This window comes from Physeter macrocephalus, chromosome 7 (assembly GCF_002837175.3).
Source record: "Physeter macrocephalus isolate SW-GA chromosome 7, ASM283717v5, whole genome shotgun sequence".
Classification (NCBI taxonomy): domain Eukaryota; kingdom Metazoa; phylum Chordata; class Mammalia; order Artiodactyla; family Physeteridae; genus Physeter; species Physeter macrocephalus.
Genome location: NC_041220.1, coordinates 103,741,234 through 103,759,236, shown reverse-complemented (window position 1 = coordinate 103,759,236; position 18,003 = coordinate 103,741,234). Strand labels below are relative to the sequence as shown.

General features: G+C 39.2%; 1 protein-coding gene across 2 annotated transcripts in view; it reads right to left on the bottom strand.

Annotated features, from left to right (window-relative positions):
* Positions 1–6,440: 6,440 nt before the first annotated feature.
* Positions 6,441–18,003, bottom strand: part of RAB28 (RAB28, member RAS oncogene family) — a 99,833-nt gene continuing 88,270 nt past the window's right edge. The window contains exons 6-8 of one of the 2 annotated variants that reach the window (XM_028492131.2): positions 16,852–16,929; positions 8,647–8,741; positions 7,304–7,389 (exon numbers count right to left, since the gene is read on the bottom strand). In XM_028492131.2, the coding sequence (XP_028347932.1) occupies positions 8,652–8,741; positions 16,852–16,929 (168 nt within the window). In that variant the 3' untranslated portion in view covers positions 7,304–7,389; positions 8,647–8,651. Of the gene's footprint in view, positions 7,390–8,646; positions 8,742–16,851; positions 16,930–18,003 lie in introns of both variants that reach the window. The other variant, XM_007100998.2, reaches the window with a different exon arrangement.

Below are 18,003 nucleotides of genomic sequence, written 5' to 3'. Positions count from 1 at the left end.
TTCTACAGTCAGAACAAATGATAGAGTTATTTTCATTTGGAGATTAAAATGTTTAAAGAAACTAGGCTAATTCCAACCTGATTTAATAGAGACTGCAAATATTCATTCATTATTTTTACAGGCTCCACTTGTAAATATATATTCATGTAATTCATTTACATATTCAGTCATGAAAACATTTGTTCATTCATTTGAAATTGTTTAATAAGCACCTACTGTGAATGAGTCACAGGAATGGTAATAAGTAAGTATAGCATGAGAGCTAAGAGGTCAGGCTTCTGAGCCAGGCAGACCTGGGTTTGGATCCCTGTTCCATCACGCCCCAATTATACCACCTCAGACAGGTTATCAAACTGCCCTGAGCCTCAGTTTCCCTATCAGAGATAATAAAAGTACCCATTGTATTAGTCACCTGTTGCTATGAAGCAAATTACCCCAAGATTTAGTGGCTTAAAACAATAATAATGATTTATTATCTCTCATAGTTTCTGTGGATCAGGAATTTGGGGGCACCTTGCCTGGGTTCTTCTACCTGGAGGTCTCTGGTGAAGTTGTAGTCAGATGAAAAGCCAGAGGGTTCGCTTCCAAGCTGGCTGCATCAGAGGGCTGGCAAATTGATGGCAAGGATCATAGGGGCCATCTTAAAGGCTAACACATATATCAAATGAGAAGAGGTTTATAAAGGGCTCAGTATATCTGCACTGCATCCATTGTAAGCCATGGTGATGATAAAGAGCACATATAACCTTATTCACAAATGAGCCTCAGGAAACAGCCCAGAGACATTAAGGGGTTTGACCAGTCACACAGTCAATTGATTTTTGAGCCGGGAGAAGAAGCACATTTTCTAACTTGTCTCTACAGGGTCCCTCTTTCCCTACGGGAAATCCCAGTGGAGACACAGAGGTGAGGGACCACTTGCTAGAACAAAGTAGTCACCAGAGTTGAAGATAAACAGATGTTTCAGAAGGAAGGATGGGGAAGCTGTCATAACAGATGTTTCAGAAGGAAGGATAGGGAAGCTGTCAGAGGATTCTGAATGTCAGGCTGAGGAAGTCATTTTCCTTTGAAGGAAAAGGGCATGAGGAGCCATGGGGGGGTGTGGAACAAAAGTGACTTAATTCAAACCTGTGCGTCAAATTCAGCAGGCTGTTGGAGCAACCCAGGCATCAGGGGATGAGGGCAGCAGCAGTGGAAAAGGAGGAGGGGCCCGTGAGACACGGTGGCTAGGAGTCCTATCCGTGTGCATCCTGCGGATCTAGGTTAACTAAGGATTAAGGAGGCTGGGTCACAAGGCTTCCGTGAGAATGGCTAGCTGAGCTGGTACATGTACAGCACTGACGATACTTGCCTCCCTCGGCCCGAGCACCAGCCCTGAGTCTCTTTCAATCTACAGTGTAAGAAACCTAAGAACATTCAATATGACTTGGAAGCAGGGCTTTAAAACAAATAGTCTGCCTTTCCTCTCACTTCCAGCTCTCCAGTGTGGAAAACCGATGAAATGAAGGGCGAGACAGAATGGAATGTATGTGGTCTGAGCTCAGCCCAAAGGCCCTGCTCTACTGAAAGGCTCACTTCCAGGGGATGAAGGTGCTGGGAGGGTTGTCTCACTCAAGGCTGTCAGGCCAAGCCTCACTTCCCCTGTCAAATCGGTTCTGACCACTCCTTCACCCGTCTGGAGGCACTGAGCTGCTCTCAGCACCCTGCCCACCATTTTACCAGGATGGATTCTCTCCTGATACCTAGGATGCCAGGATGCCCTGCTAACTTGAGGGCAGAGACTGTGTCCCTAGGCATATCATGTCCCGAGGGCTTAGCCTGAACACTATGATTCCGCTCTCCAGAAGAGTTTGACAAATAATTTTCTCTCCTAATTTCATCAGCTTTACAACCAGACACTGAGGTTGCTATCCAAAGGGCTGAATTCATCCCATCAATAGGGTTGTCATTCATATCACAGGTCTTGTAGATTTAATCACCCATTTTCCAGGATAATTAAGTGACCGGCTCTAACAACACAGTGTGACAATTTTCTAGAAGAGGGAAATAAAGCAATGTGAGAAAGGAATTTTTTTTTTTCTAATTGGCACAACAATTCTAATACATGGCTTAGCAGTAGCCTTATCCATACAGATTTTACTTGGCCAATATAACTTTCAAAATTGGATTGGAATGGCTTTAGACAGGCACATGCTCTCCAAATCACTGCCCACTCCCTACTGTCTTATGCTCTTTAACTGCTTTGTATTCATTCACTTACCACCTAGCCCCTGATGCCATATGAGTTTGCAACGCTGCAACATGACCCAACACTTCATAAAGCATAAAGCAGGGGTTTGCAAGGTTCTTTCTTGGGCTGGATCAGAATCTTCTTTCTATAGCTTCTATCTATCCCTCCTATTTCTGGAGTCCTATAGGTTCTATATTGGAAGTTTAACCTTTTTCTAAAGCGTGGTCTTTCACCTATTTGGAGATGACCATCAGAGTATCTCTCAGGCTTTCCCTTTTCCATATTAGGCATACTGTCTTCCTTCAACTATTTCTTATGACGCTGGATCCCTTCACCATAATCAGAACATGCCCTCTTAAAGAGGGGCACCCATAAGAGGAAAAATAATGCAGCCATGGTCTAATCTCTTCTAATTCAAAGTGTAATCCAAAAGCCAGCGGCATTAGTATCACTTGGTAGCTTGTTATAAATGCAGAGCCTCAAACTCCACCCTAGATCTACTAAATCAAGATTCTCCAGGTGATTCGTATACACAAACCAACTCAGAGAACAGACTCTTTTGGTATTAACATAGCCTAAGATTACATGAGTCAGTCTTTTAAGAGGCAATTATATTGTTGACCCTGATTCCTGTTATCTGAAATCCGTTTTTTCACTCACTGCTAAGCCACATCTTCCTATACGATATTAGGGTTTTATTGAAGCATTTAACAGTCTGATTACAGAGTTGGTAACTCTGTTTGATGAGTTATACATGTACCTAGACTAAGATTTTAAGGATAAAACACAGATCACGTTCATCTCTTTGATGCCAAGCAAAGGCCCTGATACATGACAGTTGCTTATGTAAGAAGTAACAGAAAAATAAACTAACACTTGCCAAAATGATAAAGGAAACTGAGTCCCGCTGTTAAACGATTCGTGGCATGGCGTGATCTGGGGCTCAGTGTTGGAGACTGGGATTCTCCCCACTTCTCACCTCTGCTCCCTCGGGGTCAGCTCTGTACTTGGGCAGGGTCGCCCTTTGTGTCCTCAAGACGGCTGCCAGTGTTGCTCAGAGCTACAGCCTTCTCATCCTAGTTCAGCGGGCAAAGAGTCATTTGGAAACTTGAGGGGGTGGGAGCTTTCTTCTTTTCCCTTTTCTTTTTCAGAAACCTCAGCAAATGTACCCTCCAGTTTCATTAGCCCGGATGGAATTAACCACTCATTTCTGAGCCAATCACTGAGGCCAAGAGGAATTAATATCCTAATAGGTTTAAGCCAATGAGAATCTACCCCTAGAGCCGTGAGTGGCTGAAAATGGAGAAGGGCTCCATCAGGAAATAAGGAAACTGTTGTTGGGACAAGTGGTGACATGATGTTGGAGAGGAGGCCGACAGATGTCTGCCACAATGCTCAATAGGTCTGCATTTCCATTTCCTCTGAATCTTGCGACTGTTTTTCAGGATGTCCAACATTATAGCAATCACCAGAATGGGTTATGGCCAGAAAACTTTTCTATTTTTAAACGACACACAACTTATTATGCCCCATCACATTGTTTCAGTGATCAACTTTAAAGGGCCCTGGCTTACCTCCTCCTGGAATAATAAAGCAGTCACAGGAGGAGTTCTTTGGGCCACTCCAAAAACCACTCCAGAGTGGTTTGCCACACATAATAGAGGGTGCATTTGAAAGGCAGCATCCAATGACCAGTTCTGGCTGAAAACTTTTGTGTTTTCAAAAGTTCAATAAGCAGAAGTGACCACAATGTGTTTGAAACTTTATAGCATGCGTCTTCAGGAGACAAAGTGCCTAAAACTAGATGGAAAGACTTGTAATTTTTTAAATTAAAAACTGTAGACAGGAGAGGTAACAGTCAAAGTAAAATAAGCATGAATCCTACGTTTTTGTTTCAAAAATAAAACCCGAGGTATGGGGAAAATTGTAATATGGAATTCAGAAATCTGCTTTGGCCATATGCTCTATTGCATGTTCACTGTGCTGGCTTTCCTTGAGCCAAAAGGCTCTCAATGACTGGTCAAGCTTAGAGGGGAGAGACATAAAACCAATGAGACCAAAGGCAGGGGAGGCATTTTTCTGTCCATACCTCAGTGATCAGAGGGCAAATTTACAACCACTAGCCTCTCTGGACACACAGCTTGCTGGTCTGGATGGTCGGTGGCCATCTAGATGGCCAGCACTGGCCATCACCACTTCTCAAAAGAACAACATAACACCCAGGCCTGGTCAACCCCCAGGAAGGTCAGTTGTGATCTTCACAAATGGAAGGCAACCTAATCCGGTACCCAGCCTAGTCCATCCCATCTCAGAAATGGTTTGTGTGGACCCTGGCTTTACCACTTACTCGAAGAGGGACTTGGTGTAATCACTCACTTCCCACTTCGACGTCCTCATGTGCATGACAGGAACAGTGATAACCTCCTCATAGATCGGTGTGAAAATATAATAGCTCATGTGATAAGTGCCTGGAAACGTCCCGGACAGAGCAAGCCCACAGAGGCCATCCTCTTGCCTGCCCCGTTCAGGCCCATTCGGTGCTCTGACTTTATAAACACATAACTAAAGTATTTTGGTCTGATCATAGACCTTATATCATTTCTCTCAGCCTTCTCCAGATGCCTGTACAATCATATATATGTGTTAAGTTATACCTTTTAGTACTGCAATAATTGGGACTGAAAAAAAAAAGAACTTTTGAAAACTCTTCAAATTTTCACATACATATATAAATGACATGAAATGATCAAAAGGGCATGGCCTCACCCCTTACTGAATGTAAAGCCTTGGGTAAGTTTAGTTCAGTAGTAGACTTCAATCAGTCACAGCTTTAAAACAGCAGCAACAATAACAAACATCTCTCCCACTAGACTGTAGGGTCCTTGAGGGTTGAAATCTTTTACTCAACTTTATATTCTGCTAAAGGCCCTAGCAGACTGACCAGCATATATTAGAAACATGTTGAAAGGAAGGATAAACGGAACTATCTTGAAGGGCATGCCACCTTGAAAGGCTTAAAAAGGTTGCTTAGTTGCTATAAGATGAAAAATACAGAAATCAAAGTAATGAAAGACTGGACTCAATGTCTAACAAGTACAGCAGTCACAATTTTTAAATTTCTTAAATTTCAAACCACTCTTGAAAAAGTGTCACCCTGGCCGAGAGACAGAAGATCTCCTATGGGGTCTACCTCTGTGATTCCATGACCTCTTGCAAGTTCCTTTTTTTCTCTCTTTTTTTTAATATGATTATACCAGAGCAGCTCACGGCCCCGCCTGCCCCTGCCCAGGTCCTGGGACAGCAAGGAGAGCCAGAAGCAGTCCTGCTCACCCAGCACCAGAACCACCAGGGGCTTCCCCACCTCTGGCAAGTTCCTTTTTCTCTCCAGACTTTGGTTTCCTTAGCCACACAAGATGTGAAATAGCAAGTTTTCTAAAATCCCTTACAGCTGTAAAATTAAATGTCCAAAATTTCTACACACGCCTCTGGCAAGTCTCCTATGAGGAACGCACCCTGATAGGCACTCCTGAAGGACGTGAGAAAAAAGAGACCCAGGACTGTCCTTCAATAAGCTCATGGTCTATGAACAATAACACACAAGGACACAAATAACTGTGATCCAAGGCTGGAAGCTGTAATGGCCATCCAAGAGGTGATCACGTGGAATTTGCAGCTGTGGAGACAGGAGTGGTTTTGCAGAGGAGTAGCATTCACCCCGTTTCGATGTGGCCAATACGGAGCACCCGTATGCCAGCCAGGCACTGTGCCTGCGCACAAAAAATGCAACACAACCGTTACCAAGACAGAGAGAGCCCTGCCCTCATGGTGTCTAAAGGCTGACTGACAGAAGGCAGACATTTGGAGAGGGCGAAGGAATTCCAGGCAGAGGGACCTGTGCAGCAAAGACAGGAAGGCAGAGCATCAGAAAGCATCAGTCACAAAGGAGTGAGCCGTGGCTCCACTGGCACAAAGGCCGGCAGTACACAGAAGAGCAGCATGAGAAAAGGTAGGCGGGTAGGATGCACCTGATATGGAGCTCCTGAGATGCCAGGCTATGGGGTCTGGATTCTAACTAGTCCAACAAATACCCTAACAACTCTAAGTGACTCAATGTTTATTAAACTTCACACGATCAGCGATTTGTATCCAAAAACACTTTGTTTTTCTGTAACTAAAGGGAAGATGGCTGAAAGAAAATTCTCCCCCCAAAGTAATTTAAATAAATTTATTTGCAGGAGAAAAACATCTGAACATCAGGTACAGTCTGATCCACAATGATCCAACAATAGTCATAATTCATTCTGGAAGTACTCTTACACAGTTGGCAGGAGAAAGTCCACATGGAGCATCAGCTGAATGTTTATCAGAATTCACGAAGCCATCTAACCTGAGTATTACACAACACGTAATGATCATGATACAATAATAAAAATACAATATCCAATACTCACTACTTTGTGAGCTACAGCTAAAATATAAAGAATTTAGGCTCTGTTTTAAAAAATGAAAAAAATATTTCTATTATAGCTTTATTTCAAGCATTTTCAGTTAGATACAGCTTTATATATTTTCACTCACAATAGACAGCAAAAGAATGCCTTCTTAAGTATCTGTAGATAAAATATATTACTCGTTTAAATGTTTGCACTCTGAAGCATACTTTGCCAGGTATGAGTTCAGGTAAGAGTATGAAACTGTGCTGTGGCAAAATCCTGGCTGATGATCAAGACTTAGATAGTTTTCTTATTTGTTTAAAACAACTTACATCAGGGAAAAAAGAAGTGAGGACATAAAGAGAACCAACATTATTCTTTTTCAATGAGGCAGTCTAATTCCAGAGAACGGGCTTTCCATTTTGAATTCAAAGTGTGTGGTCCCAAAGTTGAATTCTTTCCAGTCCAAGGAGCTGCCTGCGGCTGAGGCAACAGGCAATGATGAAGCGAGTTGAGAGGAAAGCGTTAACTGAACTACAGAGATGGTCACTGATAAAACAAGTTCCTACAGGTCCTCGAGCCCACACAGAGGCGAAGGGCAGCCAGAACTATCAATACAGAAGAAAAATGCGCTCACTGAACTGCACACACAGAGCTTCTAGGAGGGTTAACAGTTCTTGACATAGGTTCCTGGTTGTAGTTTACAATATCTGCCTTCACCACCCTCTGTCATAAAAGAAAACAAAGTTATTATCAGGACATCAGAACATTTAGAAAGAGCTCCTTAAAGTATATTTTTATGTTCTGAACTTTGGTGAACTTCTGATGATAGACATCATAAATGAAGCAGGAGCTGATATTAAAAGAACCAGCCAGGACCAACTAAGGTCAAGCTGGGATATATTTTGGTGGAGGGTGAGGGAGTAGCGGGGCAGGGGTAATTCTGTTAAGGATTTAATAGCATTTCTTTTACTGAGTCTTCTCTGGTTTTATGACAATAATAACTTGAGGTTACCACAAGTCTGATAAAAAATTGGCAAATCAATAGGAAAAATTAAGCCCTGGTTATAATTTAAAGCAAAGGAATTAAAATTAATCATTTATATATCTTAATTCATAGATAAGACCTCACCATTTCAAAGAATATCATTATTTATTAATATTTCCATAAATCATTATATCCAGTCATAACTTTTTAAAGAATGTTTATCAATTTGTGAGTTAGTGAAAAGAGATATAAATGTCAAAGAGAAGTTACATATAAAGAAGAAATGTTTTAAGCAACCCAATTTTTAAAACTGTTCTCCCAAATCCCTAACTTACTTCCAAATAGCTCACTATTGGTTATGAATAATGACTCTAACAAAATATAGAATAATGAGAAAGTTAGAAAATTACCTCATATTCATGTTTTTAAAATAATTTAAACCAAAAGACACTTTTAATTCTTCCTTCCTTCCAACACACACTTCAAGGAATATCTTAAACAATGGATTTAGCAATATGCCCTAACATTCATCTCCAAGTAATTATTTAAAGTAAAACAAATCCTTTACTGTTTTCAACTCTTACTAACTCTGTACACACAAGCAGACAAAGAAGGGTAACTCAAGGCAAATTTTAAAAATGCTCTTTCAATTACCAGGCTATTTCAGGAAAAAATGGTAAGGAATGAATAATGAAATAACCGCCTCAATTCTCCACTTCACTGCACATGTAATAAATACAACCATACAGACAAATACGTTTGAAAGTAACTGAAATATTATTTTAATTTTTTCCCAATTCCTTGTGTAAGTCATAAGTCTCCCAACAAAGGATCAATTTTTCAAAGTTCGAAACCAGGACTTACGCAATATTAATTCCCAATAATGTACAATAATCATTTGAACTTCTCTATTCATAAAGAATAAAGAACAAGACAGAATTCACTAGTTCTCCCCACCCTCCTCCCCCAAATTGCAACAGTTTATCAATTAATACCTGCACTACTGTACTGAACAGATTCTACTCTGAGCAGAGTTGGTGTGTTGATTATCTTCTTCCGGGTACTTCACTATTTCTGCCCTGACAATATGCTGTCAATTCCGTACAACATAAACAAGATGCAGAAGAAAGAGGAAAAACAGAAAGAAAAAATGGAAAGTTTGTTCAATGACTGAAAATAGAAGGGAACAAACACCAAAGTAGAAAAAGAAATACACACATAAATTTAAACATGTCACAAAAGAAACAGCAAAATATATGCATATAAAAGTAAAGAAAATGAACAAAGATCCAAGAAACATTATTCTCCACAATTAATTTAATTACTGAAATAGACATGTCTACTGAACCTCTCAGAGAAGCTGTGGGTTCTATCTTTGATATCACAATTACACATAATATATATAGTGCCCAATATTTCAGAGGGCAACTAAGAATTTGGAGGCTTTTCTATGCTAAAGTGCAGCCAAGGTACCAATTCAATTTCTTTTTACAAACATTACTGAGGATCTACTATGTGTCAGTTGCTCTACACTAGGAACAAATGATGAATTACACAGGATTTGTTCATAAGTTGCTATGGACCTAATGGGAAGAGAATATGTACACAGCTAACTGTCATACCAGATAAGTGCTTTACTAGTGGACTTAAAAATATGTTGTGGGAACAAAGAAGAAGGAGTGATTCATTTTCTCTGAAGGTGGGGAGAGGATGCATAAATCAGAGGAAGCTATATGTCTTTACAATTTTTACATTTAATAATATTTATTACTTTTCAAAGACTTTCTTTTGAAGCTCATTCCCCCACCCCTCACACAACCCTAACCTCCATGTTTCCAAATTCTATACAGAAATAAATAAGTTCAAAACACACTTTTCTATCATTAAAAAAAAATTCTGACATACAATATTTAAGCACAACAGCTGTTGTTTTCAAATATCTAAGAGTTTCGCTAAATAAAGAATCAAAACTAGTTAGGTTTTTTGATTGCTATAACCCTTAAGATGAAAAGACCACATATGACAAATATAGAGATAACACGCTCCCCCAATTTTTTGGACTTGAAACTATCCTCGCTTTTAATGAGTTCAAATATTTTATTTCAGAAATATCTTCCTTCATAATAGCATCTATTAATTAGCACATACAGATAAAAACATGTTAATCAGGTTGCTGCTTGTGATAATGTTTATAAAGATAGGATAAACAACTGAGAGTGAATGAACAGGACACTACGGTATATTAGTCTTGGATGGGCTCTGCTTCAGTTCTCTAGCAGGCAGTATTAACTTCTGGATAAGACTCATGATTTACTAGGCACTCAGCCTGATGCTATCAACAGAAGCATTACCAACTGCCACATGACGTATGAGGGGGGTACATCAGTGAAACGTTGAACACCATCATCTGGCCTCCCCAGAACTAATTGTTTCACACCAAACTATGGGTTACAATAAAGAGAAGGGATTTTCATAATCAGTAAGCAACTCATTAATCCTCCAAAATGATGATTTAAACCCTATCCTATAAACATAACCAGGTTACTGACCTGTGGTCAAGACATTCTGGTCAAAGTTATTGACTAACATAAATGACTTGGATTTTCACCATTAATTCTCATCAAATTAATGAAGAACTAACAAGGCAACATCTTTCTTGGGGGACTTGGCTGTTTGACATAAAGCTTTGCACAAAGTTCCTGAACTGGAAGCCAGAACCAAAGCTCTGCATATTCAGAGCTTTGCTTTCTATGAGCAAAAAAAGCAGAATTTCCATGTCATAAACTTCATGATAGGTGATTTCACAGTAGTCGGCTTGTTTACAAGTCATTCATCCATTGACATTTTCAGAGAAAATGTTTCCTACAAAACACCCACCTTTATTTTTGGAGCCACAAAGTACACTCAATTACTCTCTGCTATTAGTCAGTTGAGTGAAAATAATGCAGTGGCCCTAAGAGGAAGGGAGCTGTGTGGTTGAACACCAGCTTAACCCTTGTTTTGTCAAAGAGTTGTGAGTGGATACCGGAAATGGTAGCTCTCCATAAGGGTAAGAAAGAAAGCAAGTTGAGGTAAGGTATAAGCAGTAGAGACTGACTCTTCGGAAGACACTAAAGATAAATTTGGTCAATTCTACAACTGTGTTTTAGTCCAGATAGTAGTAACAAATTTACCTTTGCAAAAGTCATAGTTTATCATGCTCAGGATATGGAGTAAACATACTTTGACAGCTGAAACACCTGTCACTATCACTCATTCAAAGCAAACCACTATTCTAGGTATTGGAAACATTCATATAAATAATACACGATCTCTGTTTTTTGAGACGCATAAGAGTCTAGCATGGAAAACAGATGTGTAAACTATTAAAGAATATTAAATAAATTAAAGAATACTATGATTGATACAAATTCAAAGTGCAAAGATTATAGGTTACCATTTAAAGCATGGATATAACATTTTGAAAAGCATGATACTTTAACACACAGTGGGAGCTTTTTCTTCTGTATAATGTGCCATTATAGGGTGCCAGTAACATTCACAACTTTGGGCAAGTTACTTCACCTCTTTGGTCTTCACCATCTCCTAATCTATAAAACGCAAGGTTTATCTACATGGTTTTATCCCATCTGGTTTTGAAACTGTATGAAAAAATAAATTTTAAAAGTGAATAGAAAAAGAAAAAAATGGAATATGATCTGTAGGTCTTAGCAATATTTTTTTGGAACTGTCTCCTCAGGCAAGGGAGTAAAAGCAAAATAAATAAATGGAACCTAATCAAACTTAAAAGCTTATGCAGAGAAGCACAGGGAGATCAGCTCGGTGCTTTGTGACCACCTAGAGGGGTGGGATAGGGAGCGTGGGAGGGAGACGCAAGAGGGAAGGGATATGCAGATATATGTATACGTATAACTGATTCACTTTGTTGTACAGCAGAAACTAACACTACGTTGTAAAGCAATTATACTCCAATAAAGATGTTAAAAAAAGAAAAAAAAAGCTTATGCAGACAGAAGGAAAGCATCAACAAAAGGCCACATTAAGAAAGCATTAAATAATGAAAAGGCCGCCTAATGAATGGAAGAAAATATTTGCAAATGATATATCTGATAAAGAGTTAATATCCAAAATACAGAAAAAACTCATACAACTCAATATAAAAAAAAAACAGATTTTCAATGTTCAGAGGACCTGAATAGGCATTTTTCCACACAAAACATACAGATGGCCAAGACACATGAAAATATGCTCAACAATGCTAATCATCAAGAAAATGCAAATCAGAACCTCAATGAGATTATCACCTCACACCTGTCAGAATGACTACTTTCAAAAGGACAAGAAATAACAAGTTGGCAAGAATGTGTAAAAAAGAGAACCCTCGTACACTGTTGGTGGGAATGTAAATTGGTGCAGCCACAATGGAAAACACTATGGAGGTTTCCCAAAAAACTAAAAATAGAAATACCATATGATTCAGTAATTCCATTCTTGGGTATCTATCTGTAGAAAATGAAGACACTATTTGAAAAGATATATGCACTGCAATGTTCATAGCAGCATTATTTACAATAACCAAGGTATGGAAGTCATGTAAATGTCCATCAACACATGAACGGATAAAGAAGATGTGCCATACACAAACATGCACACATACAGACACACAACGGAATATTACTCAGCCATAAAAAGAATGAAATTTTGCCATCTGCAACAACATGGATGGACTTGGAGGTTATTATGTTTGGTGAAATAAGTCAGATAGAGAAAAACAAATATTACATGCTTTCACTTATTTGTGGAATCTAAAAAATAAAACAAACTAATATAACAAAATGGAAACAGACTCACAGATATGGAGAACAAACTAATGGTTACCAGTGGGGAGAGAGAAGAGGGAAGGGGCAGGATAGTGGAAGGGGACTAAGAGGTACAAACTCTTAGGTATAAAATAAATAAAATACAAGGATGTAATGTACAGCACAGGGAATATAGCCAATATTTTTAAATAACTTTATATGGAGTGTAATCTGTAAAAATATCAAATCACTATGTTGTACACCTGAAACCAATATAATACTTTAAGTCAACTATAATTCAATAACAAAAGAAAAGAAACTAATGCATACCTAGTTCAAACCAAACAAAGTCATAGTTTATTAACTGGCCAGTGAAAATGTCACTAATTGGGAATTGTACAAAATGCATCTAGAGGATACTTAACATATTTGTCTGCCTTCATGTATTCTGGGAGTCCTTGAGGACAAGGACTTTAACTTATTCATCTTTGTATCCCAGATTCTAGTGTTATGGCACAAAGTAGACTCTCAAAAAGTGTTTGCTGTATTAATATGCTGCATTCCCTTTCTTTTCTCCTTCTTCCCTTCCTTGAAAAGCTTGTAAAGTGTGTTGATAACTCATTTTATATGACTCCCAAACAGGAAAAATCTAGGTTAGAATTAAAATAGCAGAATCTCTTTAAATAATCAGTGAGTGGAACTAAGACTAAAACCTTATTATAAATATTTGTCACAAATGAAATTACTATAGCGTCAACTTGCATGTAACTGGTGAGTCTATAGTCTAGCTCCTTCTGTATAAAATAATACAAAACACTTTATCATTTTGTGACACCGAATTCCCTCAGGAATCTTTCAAATGACATAAAAACTACAGAAAACAGGTGCATAAGCTCTCTCTCTCTCCCCCTCCCTTTCCTCCCTACTCCCCCACTCTCTATAGATATAAAATCTGAATTTCTTTGGTTTTAAATGAACTTTCAGAAGACATCAAATGGCCAACAGGTACATGAAAAGATGCTCAATATCACTAATCATCAAATTAAAACTACAATGAGATAGCACCTCACACCTGTTAGAATGGCTGTCATCAAGAATATAAGAGAGAAGTGCTGGTGAGGATGCGGAGAAAAGGAAACCCTTATGCACTATGGGTGGGAATGTAAATTGGTGCAGCCACTGGAAAACAATATGGAGTTTCCTCAAAAAGTTAAGAATAGAACTACCATACCATCCAGCAGTTCCACCTCTGGGTATTTATCCGAAGAAAATGAAACAATAACTCAAAAAGGTATATGCACCCCCATGTTCATTATAGTATTATTTATAACAAGCAAAATATGGAAACAACCTAAGTGTCCATTGATAGGTGAATAAAGAAAATGTGGTATATATATATATATATATATATATACACACACACAATGTAATATTATTCAGCCAGGAGAAAGGAGGACATCCTCTCGTTTGTGAAAACATGAAGAGATTTTGAGCATATTGTGTAAAATGAGATAAGTCAGACAGAGAAAGACAAGTACTGTATGATATTACTCATATGTGGAATTTTAAAAAGCCAAACTTGTAAAAACAAAGAATAAAATGGTGGTTTCCAGGAGATGGAGGGGGACAAGAAAGATGTTGTCCTGTCAAATGTTGTGTCAAATACATTTCAATTAAAAGAAAAAAACACTGTGCTTAACACAGCTTGCAAGTATGTTCTTAGAAACATCTTTTAAAAATAATGAACTTTCAAAAATGTTTCCACTGTGAAATAAATAATTTAACTGGCAAAAGCACCAAATTCATTGATCTCAGGAATGCAGAATGAGGTTTCCCTATACAAAGGATTCTGACAAACACAATAAAGGAGGGCTCTAGCAGCTTGAATTCATCTTCAAATGAATGAATTCAAAGTCAACACCAGCAAACTGAAGATAGAATTAAACTTCATAGCATAATAAAGAAGATGGGGTACACTAACAAACAAGGTGGGGTGTATAGGGAGGCTGGGGAACTATGTAGTTAACACATCTGATGCTGCTTTAGTTAAAATATGCCTAGATGTTAAGTCCATCTCTAAAGTCCAAGCAGTAACTCTTTGGCTCTTGTGACTAAGAGTGAGCTACAAATATTAATAAAGCTTCCCTAGAACTGTGTCTTTCAAAAGTATCCCAGTTACTCCGTCTCTCTGGAGTTGTCACTGAACCTGAGCACTGCTCTGGGACTCAAGCGATGTACACTCCCTTCTCAGTGTAGCCTCCTGTGCCACACCAGTACACCTTCTCCTCTTGGGGGGGCTCATCACTGGGTCTCCCTTTTTCTCCACACCTCAGGTGAGAAACCTCAACGTGATCTCAGACTTCTTCTCCCTTTTATCCAGTCATTCCACAAGTCCTATTGATTCTTCTGTGAAATGTCTCTTACATCCATTCTTTCCCTTCCACCCCGATTCTGGTCCTTATCACATGAGGACAGTAACCCAGTTTCCTTACTTTCAATCTCTTTCACATCCATACACACACACACACACAAATCCCATTAGATTAATCTTATCTAAAAACTGCTTTCATTTATTTCCCTGCTTAAAATTATTTTCCACTGTCAATACATGAGATAAAACTTATCAACTTGGCATTCATAAATCTCCATAATCTTTTTCTCAAATTCCCTTCACACTCCAACACAAAAGGTCATTTATTTTACCCAAACTACTCTTCTGTTTCCAAAATACAACCTAAGCTTTTCAACTTGTTCATGCCAGCTTCTTTTTCAACTCCCTACTCCAAACTACCCAGTAAATCTTCCCCTAATATGGCAGAATGGAAACATTAGGGGCACTGCTATCAGACAGGCCTGAGTTCAAATCCTGACTCCATCACTGCCTAGCTGTAGACTAGTAGATCAAGTTACTTAACTTCTCCACAGTCTCAGTTTGCTACCCATAAAATGATGAAGTGCCACCTGCCCCACAGAGTTATTATAAGGGTAAAATGAGATAACACAGTGCCTAGCACATAATATATTAATTTTCTTCACTGAAAGCAGGGACTGCATCTTAAAATCTTTTAAATCTCCTCTGAAACCACCACTAAACCACACTTATAATATATGACCAATAAATCATTTATGATTGTTTGATAATCATTCATAGACTATCTAACCAGGGAGAAACATCATTTAGGAAGTGAAGCTAAAAAGCAGAGGAATCACTTGACCTCTGGGGCCTGCCAAGGTCAGTATTATCAAGCAAATCATGGTAATTTCTCTTTCTTGTATCCATCCTCCCAGGCCAAAATGAAGTAGCTATTTTTGTGTCTGGGAGCAATTCATATGGCACAAATATCGGAACACTGTGCCTGGCCACAGTAAGTGCTGAAATGTCTTTTGAATAATAAGAAATAAAAGTAGCAGATTTCCAGAGCTCCAAATATTTTAATGAAATTCTAGAATCAGCCATATCAGCATAACAATTTTCAACTGATATTTGCTCAAGTTGTTTAAACACACACACACATGCACACACAAAGAGAGACCATGACAGAACTAACTCTAAAAGAATTAAAGAAAACTTTAACAATGGGGAAAGATTGTTATACCTTTTCAACTTCACAGAGCAGGGACAAGTGGAGGGGATTGAGGGAAAGTGTAATTTATATGTTGCTTCTACGCAAATCACTTCCGAAGCCTGACTTTAAACTACAGACTCTTGCTCTGATTTTTCATTCAATCAAACATGTGAATTGGTATGCTATTGTAGTGGTATTTTTAAATGCTTGACTATTGGTATTCATGTTTATTTCTTAGTCTAAGAGAACTGTCTACGAATTGTGAAAGAATTCAGAAATCCTCAATAATTAATACCATTATTAAATTAACAATAAAATAACATGAAGAATTAATATCATTACAAGGCAGGACCTTTTAGAGAAGAACAGAGAGCAAGACTTTAGAAAAAATAATGTTTTACCAAAGCAAACATGGAAGATACCAAATGGGGGTAAACTCTTACTAGTTAAGACTAACCTTTGATAAATATTATAGTTGGGATTTTGTATAAAATATAAAAAGGATATTGTACAGTAATCATGGAAGAAGAACTTTAATAAATAAGTACAAAATAATACAGTCAGTTCCTTAACCCATTATTTAACCACTGATGAAATTTTTATTGTATTAATCTCATTTTTCCAAAAAAAATAGACAAAATGAGGTTTCAATGAGGTTCCATCATTTGGCAAAAAGTTAACATCCTCCATCTTCTGCAATAAACACTGATTCATACACACAATCTATTTTTAGGGAGATGTACATAGAATGCATGAATGTAAAGGATTCAGGGTGAAAATTAATGTCTTTTAAGAAATAAATTATATTTTAAAATATACAGTTCAATATAATCACCTGTGACTGTTCTATTTCTGCTTTGTTTAACTTGATTCCAAGGATTTCAGCAGCAACTTTCTGAAAACACAGGAAGACCTACATAACAAAAACAGGTTTAAATGATTTAAAACAGGCATGCTTAAGTTACCTTCAAATAAATTGAACTTTCTAAAAAGTGATAAACAGCAAAAACTGCAAAAAATATGATGTACCAGTTTATTCCAAAAATAGCTTTATTTGTCAAATACAGCAACATTTTAAGTATAATAATTTTCTAAATGATTAAACCATAATTTGAAAAGCCATACACTTCACTGAACTGGTCTAAATATACATTTATCGGAGAGGTCTGGAGTTGGCAGCGTGAAAACAGCCTGAAGGGGTTAGTGCACCACGGCTAGCCGGGAAGGAGTCCGGGAGAAGTCTGGAGCTGCCGAAGAGGCAAGAGACCTTTTCTTCCCTCTTTGCTTCCTGGGGCGCGAGGAGAGGGGATTAAGCGCGCCGCTTGAAGGAGCTCCAGAGACGGGCGTGTAGCTGCCGAAGAGACAGGAGACTTCTTGCCTCTTTGCTTCCTGGGGCGCGAGGAGAGGGGATTAAGCGCAACGCGTAAAGGAGCTCCAGAAACGGGTGCGAGCCGCGGCTGTCGGCGCAGACACCAGAGACGCGTGTGGGACGCTAGGGTTGCTGCTGCCGCCACCAAGAGGCCTGTGTATGAGCACAGGTCACTCTCCACACCTCCCCTCTTGGGAGCCTGTGCAGCCCGCCACTGCCGGGGTCCCGGGATCCAGGGACAGCTTCCCCGGGAGAACGCGCGGCGCGCCTCGGGCTGGAGCAGCATCACGCCGGCCTCTGCCGCCGCGGGCTCACCCCGCATCCCTCCCTCCCTCGCCCTGGCCTGAGTGAGCCAGAGCCCCCGAATCAGCTGCTCCTTTAACCCCGCCCTGTCTGAGTGAAAAGCAGACGCCCTCAGACGACCTACGTGCAGAGGCGGGGCCAAGTCCAAAGCTGAACCCCAGGAGCTGTGCGAACAAAGAGGAGAGGGGGAGGTCTCTCCCAGCAGCCTCAGAAGCAGCGGATTAAAGCTCCACAATCAGCTTAAAGTGCCCTGCATCTGTGGAGTACCTGAATAGACAGCGAATCATCCCAAGTTGAGGGGGTGGACTTTGGGAG